Genomic DNA, 7471 nt, shown 5'->3' with positions numbered 1-7471 from the left:
GCAATTGAACCTTCATAGTACGTATGTCTCGTAAAAAGGAATTTGGTCTAATTGTATTTAGTTTTTTATTTTCTTTCAATTTAGAGTGTATCATTTAATCTTTTTAAGTTTTTTAATTATTTTTTTTAAAAGTTGTGTAAATTTAGTATGGGGATCGCGTAATTGAGCCTTCATAGAATGTAATTTTGCTTACTCAAATTCTTGTTTTTATTCAAGTTTCTTGTTAATTCAAAATTTATCAAACTTTTTATTTATAAAATTTTAAAATTCTTTTAACTTGGGACACGAAACTTTTCTTAACTAAATTTGTTGCCAACACATCCATTAGATGAATCAATAACACTTGTTATAGCTTTGTTTATTTTCAAAAGAAATTTGAGATTACCTTAGAATTTATTAACACTCACTAATAGGAAAACTCGGTAAAAAAATCCTATTACAAACTTCCTATTTGATTTTGCAACAAGAGGCAAGATAACCAACTTTCAATCTTTTATGTTTGGACATGAACTTCATTAAGACAAATCATTTCTGTTAGCTTTTATCAGCACCTTCATCAAAGTCTCTAGAAACTCCAACCCGGAAATCAATTTGTTTCTGATGCTTTGATCGCCGGCGCTCATCAAAATTGTCCCACCCTTCAAACTGTAAGAAAGCCATGCAGTTTGATTAGCCTTTTGTTGAAATGGAATAGTTATTTGTGATTGGAATTTGGAAATATAATACAAAAATGTAAGTGCACACCTGGCGAAGGAGATCAATTGTTATTTCGGTATCATGGAGATCCAGTGTGGAGAGTTGAAGACAATTCTTGAAAAGTTTGGATGGAAGAGATTTCATGGCATTGTTAGTAAGATACAAAGCCTGCATAGTTTACACAACGGTGGAGTACAAAGTAGGAAAAGTTAATACAGGTACCAGATTCATTTTTAGAGAGACATAAGTAACAAAGAAGAGATGATAGATATATTAATTAGGTACAGTTAATTACAACACCTTCCTTCTTTCTATCGGGAAAATGGTGAGTGCTAACTCTGTACTTTATCTCACATCCCACTAATCCTTATCGTGTGTGTAAATTCCTAGTTACTCTCAAAATTAAGTCAAATTTAAGCATGTTTCCTTTCTTATTCTTTACCATATAGATTTAAACTTATTACACTAACATCATAGAAGGAACTTGATAAGAATCTTCGGAGAATCATCACATCACAAAAGCTAGCTATTGTAGTTGGACGGTCCAAGATATTTTAATCCCCACACTAGAATCTCATACTCTCAATGTAGGATTTTATACAATGCCATTGGATCCTAATATTGTTTTTTACAAACATAAGATTAAAAGCTTCATTCAATGCATCAATGTGAAGCAATCAACATGTATTAGGTTACAAAAATGAAACTGCAACTGAATATAATTACAGTTCTCAAATTTCAAAACTATTTAAAGATAACATACTGAATAGTTAATAAACCACATGTGGGTGGGAAACAAATCCACCTTGAATTTTCTTTTCTCGTTAAGTAAAATGGGTGAAAAAGGCTACCTTCAAGTTGCTCAAACCACTAAATGTCTCAGGCAACTCTGACAGAAAATTTGATGAGAAATCGACCTGTGCCACAAGAAAACTTGGATAAGTATAACGACAAAATACATCATCTAAGAAAAATGATAATTTTCAGTGATCTTTTAATTTGTTACAGCTGTATCAGTTAGGTAGTCCCTTTTTAAAAAAAAAGGAATACAAAAATGAGAAAGAGGACAGAAGACCAACAACAGCTGTACCTCAACAAGAGAATGGCAGTTCCCAATAGATTCACTGATGATACTTATCCTGAGAAAAAGAGACATGTCTATCAAAATAACAATTTTTTACCCAACATCAATAAGTACTTTGTAAATAGTTATTTTTATAATAGAATTTACTGCAAGAATTAGGGAAATTTTGCATAAACTGGTTCATTCAGCTAAGTAAACGGATGAGCATTGTCTCGTAGTCTTTTGGATTAAAACTTGATGAAAGGGATGGATAAGGGCGGCTTATGCCAGATTCTTCAACTGGCTCAAGAAAGATTTGAATCTGACACTTACAATTTTATTTTATTTTTTTGGCAAAGAAAAAAAGGTTGGGATTTTATCATTCAAATCATTAATATTTACTACTTATTTAGGGGTTTGAGGAGGAGGCTTGACAGAAGAGGAGAGGGTGTGGTTGAGTATTTTATGGTTACTATATAACTAAAATCCATACATCCAAAATATAACTCCAATAAGAATTTATATTTATTCATTCTTAAAATTGCAACATGTAAACAAGCACATATAAATCAATTAGATGGACAAAGTAAACAAGTAAAGTGTCAGACAATGATTAAACAGCATGAGCTATGAAAAACTATCCATACTTAATCAAATGCAGAAGTTTAAATAATACCTATTATTGTTAGCTCGCAAAACTTCTAATTGTGTCAGCTGCCCTATTTCATTTGGAAGGCCACCCAATTTATTATTGGAAACATGCAGCTCCCTTAAAGAGGTAAGAGATCCGAGTGCTGGTGGAAAAGTAGTTAAACTGCATAATTCATGTTAAATAAGCAAGATTACATTAAGGGACAGAATTCTTGATCAGCTTGAAACATAAAGATATAGCAGCCAAAGGTAAAAAGAATTGAATTTTTTCTTCCAACTATGCAAAGAATTTAACAAAATGAACAGAAATAACATTAAACCAAAATAGCTGAAGTAACGTTTACGTTAGTTTAAGACACCCTCTAGCATTTTACATTTAACTCCAAAGCAATATGCTAGAAACATGAAAACAAATATAATTACTCCACCCCATTTTCTTTGGGCAGGGGACCAGCTACAGAAATTCACGATGGTTTGGATGCACAAACACAAATCATCGTTCATGCAATACTTATATATCACATTGAAATTGTAAATGATAACATCTACTCACTTGTTATTGTTCAATGATAATACAGTTAGGTACTTCAGAGTTGTAAGTCCTTCCCACCTAATTGATTCATCCACTATCTCATTTGCATTAATGAATAGTTTCTGCAGTGTTTTTGAAAATAGCAAGCAGTGTTAAATATTGCTACCAACAAAAATATCTGAATGCAGCAGAAACTAAAGCTATAAAGAGAGAGAGAAGTTCAGCTTACCTCTAGACCAGTAAGACCTGCAATTTCAACAGGGACATTTTTAATGGAATTGTGGTTGAAATCTAGAACTCTTGCAGAAGACCCACAAACCCACACTTCATCAGGTATGGCCTATTTAAATTGAAATTCTAGGAAAAATGAGAAGAAATTTCATAAAATAATCGACAAGCAATTAAATATCCTTAAAAAAGAAAATTGATTTTATTTTCCTGGGTTTTCCTTTTCCTTATTGGCTGTTTTAAAAATTCCTCTCATTTCTAGGTTCACCAAGCTACAGAGCAATTTCTCATGGTTATCTCTAAAGGACTAGACAACAATACAATATTCTTATTGGCTTTTCAGTAACGGCTCTATTTACAGCCTAGAACTTGAAAAGTCACAACATATCCTTCCACATGTTCTTGTTGGCTCACTCTATGTTGCTTAGAATTAAGATAGACTTTACTGTTTACAAGACTAAAGTGAACAGTGATGCCAGAACATATCCTTCCACCAGAACACGGGTATTAAACAGTTGATAACAATATATTATGTATGACATGCAAAGTCACAAATGTAGCTTCCAGCAAGTTCTACGATGCTTTCTAGCCCTTCGCCTAATCCAAAATGACTAAGTAGAGTAATACTTGGAACTACTATTATTTGCTTATAAAGCATATTGAGCTCAGTAGAAATCTGATGGAAGATTGAGTGTCAAATCACATCAGATATGAACATGAATGATTTATCCTTCCAAATTGTCTTCAGTAAAGAAAGGTATGGTATTCCTTTTTCCTATAGAGTTCGTGGTATAGCCATCAAATCATGTATGGCTGACCAGCAAGATATTCTATAGTTAAATAATGCACAGAAGAGATATAACATATGACCATAACTGGATGAGGTTCTTCTGGTCTGGACGACAAACAATTAGAGGGATAAAAAGACAAACAGAACATCTTAATTTCAACCAAAATAATCGGTGATCCATCTTGTACAGCAGCAACAAATACATAATCAAACTAGAAGAATTAGCAAATGGTAGTTAGCTAATTTGGCAGGATCAAACACAGTAATGATGCAAAAGTCTTGGGTTCACTTTTATGTAAGTATCGTTGTAAACTCGTGCGGCTTGTGACATGTCTTAACCTTGGAATGAAAACTTCCCTTCCTCCTAAAACTTTATCATAACGGTAAAATAAAATTCTACTATGAATTATAATACTTTGGTAGATTGTTTTGTAAATGAAGTTATAGCCCAGCTCCAATCATGCTATATTTTGAAGTAAACATGTCCCTAACATGTAAACTGCTTAAGACATTCCATACGTATATATGGCATATAAAAGAAAGATAAAATAAAAAATAAAATAAAAAAGAGAGAAGATAATTTCATACCATTTTGTTTGCAATTGCATAATAGTATCTGAATAGGAAAAATCTTCAAAAGCATGCCATTAAGTAAAATTTAGTGTGTTCCTTATTTCTCAATTTCCATTGACACCAGAAGCAAAGGGTCTAGTTGAATATAAGACAAAACCATGAGCTTTTTTTCTTTCGTTTTTTTTTTTACCTCCAAATTGCATTCAGACAATGCTACAACTCCTGTTGCTTTCCACCGCTCCAACCTGTTCTTAACAGGAATTTTCTTCCAGTCATTGCTAGAACCTGAGTGGCTATCCCTTGATCTTGGAACAACCTGAGCTTTCTTCAAGACAGGACCATCCTACACAGAAATTTGAAATCCTCAACCTGTATTTTTCTGATTGCCATAGAAACAAAAGCAAACTCTACAGGGCCACATCTACAAACATAATTTTTACTTTCAACAATAAGCTCGATAAACCTCATCAAACTTGTCAGATACACCCATTCTAGCTAGCCCCATTCATCTCCCACACGAAAGGATCCATCTAGTACGTTCATAACAAGCTTGGTAAGGCATTTTGTTAGCATTTTCCGTCTGTTTACCCCATACCCATAAAGCCACAATTTAGCTTAATAATGAAATCTTACAGCATAGTTAATAACTCTTCATGCTATACCAAAGTTGAATTTATTTTTGCTTAAAATTTTGAGTTTAATTTTAATGCATAGCCAGTGTAAAGATTTTTAACACCGTAAACCAGTCATAAATCATCCTATATATGACACCTAAAACAGTCGTTATAAAAGTCATCAATCTTATTGACAAATAACAATCTATAATTGGACGACAATGTAATAAAAAATCGTTTTTTTTAACCGGTATGAATTACAATTACAGTAACAAGATTCAAATTTACCACCTTGTGCATATTTCCCAATCTTTATACTCTACCACCTTGTGCATACTACCCTAATCTTTATACTCTCAGACAGAATCTAAATTCTAAATTCTTTAAAGAAAAGAAATAAATTTTATTGAACAACACTATCTCTGTAAAGATTGAGGTGAATATATTGATATACAATACCCCTTGGTGTAAGCCTTGGGAAGCCACAAGCATGAGTTTGGAGCCATTAGTCAAGTTGGATGCAGACAAAGTGATGGGGTCCTCCAAAATCCTTCCTGCAAGATGATTAGACACGAATGAAGAAAAGGGGTTTCTTGCGGTTGTTGAATGAGAAAGAGGAAGGGAAAAAGGTTGAACCTTTGAAGATGAGTTTCTGGCCACGAGGGAGGACATTGGTGGAAGGTAGAAGAAGGGTCTTGAGGTCTTTAATGGTGGAGTCGGGTGAGATTGAAATGGGTATGGAGACGCCATTGAACTTGACGTTTATGGTTATGGTATTGGTGCCACTGTCACTCGAATTGGCTTCCATCTCACAGTGAGGAAGAAGATCATGTACCAGCAAAACGCACAGCACTATTCACTCTTGAATCTTCTTGGACTTCGATGGATTCAAATTACAACAGATTCTCAACTCGGAGTTGCACTTATTATACTTCTTGTTCATTTATAATATTTTCAATATTTATTTATTTATTGTCTTTAATATTTCAAAATTAAAGAATATTATTTTAGTTTTTTTTTAAATTTGAGTTAATTTTAAATATTTTATGTGAACACAACAAAATAATTCTTACAGCTCAAATTGGTAAAAGAATAAAATCTAAAAACTTATATATGTTTTTAGTTTATTTAAAATAAATTAGTTTTGATTTTGATTTCATAAAATTTGTCTTTTTCTTCCCTCTAAAGTTTGTATTTTTAGTTTTTTTTTATTATTAATAATTTATAACTACTTGTTTATTCATTAAAAATGTTAGCGGTCATCTCAAGTATTATGTACAACTGTTATAGATAATATATTAATGTGTAATATCTTTTAAAAAAATTATATATTCTTAAAATAAATATTTTTTATATATCTTAAAATTATTATTAGAGACAAAAATAATGATTTTAGATTTTAAAAGATAAAAATAAAAAAATATTTTTATAAAGATTGAAGTCAAAATTTACTTATTTTATAGATAAAAAATATTTTATAAAAATAAAAAATAATATTTACAAATTTTAGAAGGATGAAAACTAATAAAAAAAAATTATATGAACTAAAATCAGAACTCACTCATTTTACATATACTTAAAATAAAACATATTTAAGAGAAATCAAAATTATTCTCAAAATAAAAAATATCATTCATAATGTTAACTAATGATTAAATGATAATTCATAATTTTTTTCTAAAATTGAATTTTTTGTTAAAGACCATTGTTGCAAAATTTAAAAGTAAATAATCAAAATAATTATTTAAAAAAATAAAATGAATCTTAAAAGATAAAATAAATGGCTAAAAATATAATTTAAAAATTATGTTTATATTTATTTTCGTATATGATAAGTATAAAACATTAAATTTAATAATTTAATAGGCAAAATTTTAATTTTTCAAGTCAATATTTTTTATTAAATAAATTTATTTTAATATATATTTTATTTAAATATAAGTAATATAATATTCTTTAGTTTATCTAAAATTTGGTAATATTAAAATATTTAACAACAAAATTATTATATTTAATATATAGTTAAAATTTCTTCTAAAATAATTTAATCTTAATGTATAGAAGTACCATGATTTAAGTTTAATTTTTATTATGATTATTTTTATAATATTATTATAAAAATAAAAAATAAAAGTGAAGTTATTATTCCCATCAAGGATGGAAATCAATCTACTTGCAGTAGGGTTGAAAAAAAAACATACATGGTCCATCGGTAACAATAAAAAAAATGCAAATATAAGCTTTTTTTGAATGGGTCTATACCGTATAGTGGCCGATTAGGCCGAATACCCGAACCCGTGAACGTTTAAATCGAATACCCGAAC

The 7471-nt window shown here is 30.3% G+C and overlaps 1 protein-coding gene across 1 annotated transcript; it reads right to left on the bottom strand.

Moving 5' to 3' along the window:
• Positions 1-329: 329 nt before the first annotated feature.
• LOC109788256 (LRR/ubiquitin-like domain protein) lies at positions 330-6065 on the bottom strand. Its single transcript, XM_020346940.3, has 10 exons — positions 5784-6065; positions 5607-5701; positions 4724-4876; positions 3172-3282; positions 2964-3064; positions 2436-2573; positions 1787-1835; positions 1548-1613; positions 745-864; positions 330-645 (listed from the first exon to the last, which is right to left on the bottom strand). Exons 1-10 carry the CDS (start codon positions 5953-5955, stop codon positions 535-537), a joined length of 1116 nt encoding a protein of 371 aa, XP_020202529.1. The 5' UTR covers positions 5956-6065; the 3' UTR covers positions 330-534.
• Between the last annotated feature and the right edge of the window lie 1406 nt (positions 6066-7471).

This window comes from Cajanus cajan, chromosome 3 (assembly GCF_000230855.2).
Source record: "Cajanus cajan strain Asha chromosome 3, NIPB_CcT2T_4, whole genome shotgun sequence".
Lineage (NCBI taxonomy): Eukaryota > Viridiplantae > Streptophyta > Magnoliopsida > Fabales > Fabaceae > Cajanus > Cajanus cajan.
This window is presented reverse-complemented; position numbering and strand designations above follow the sequence as displayed.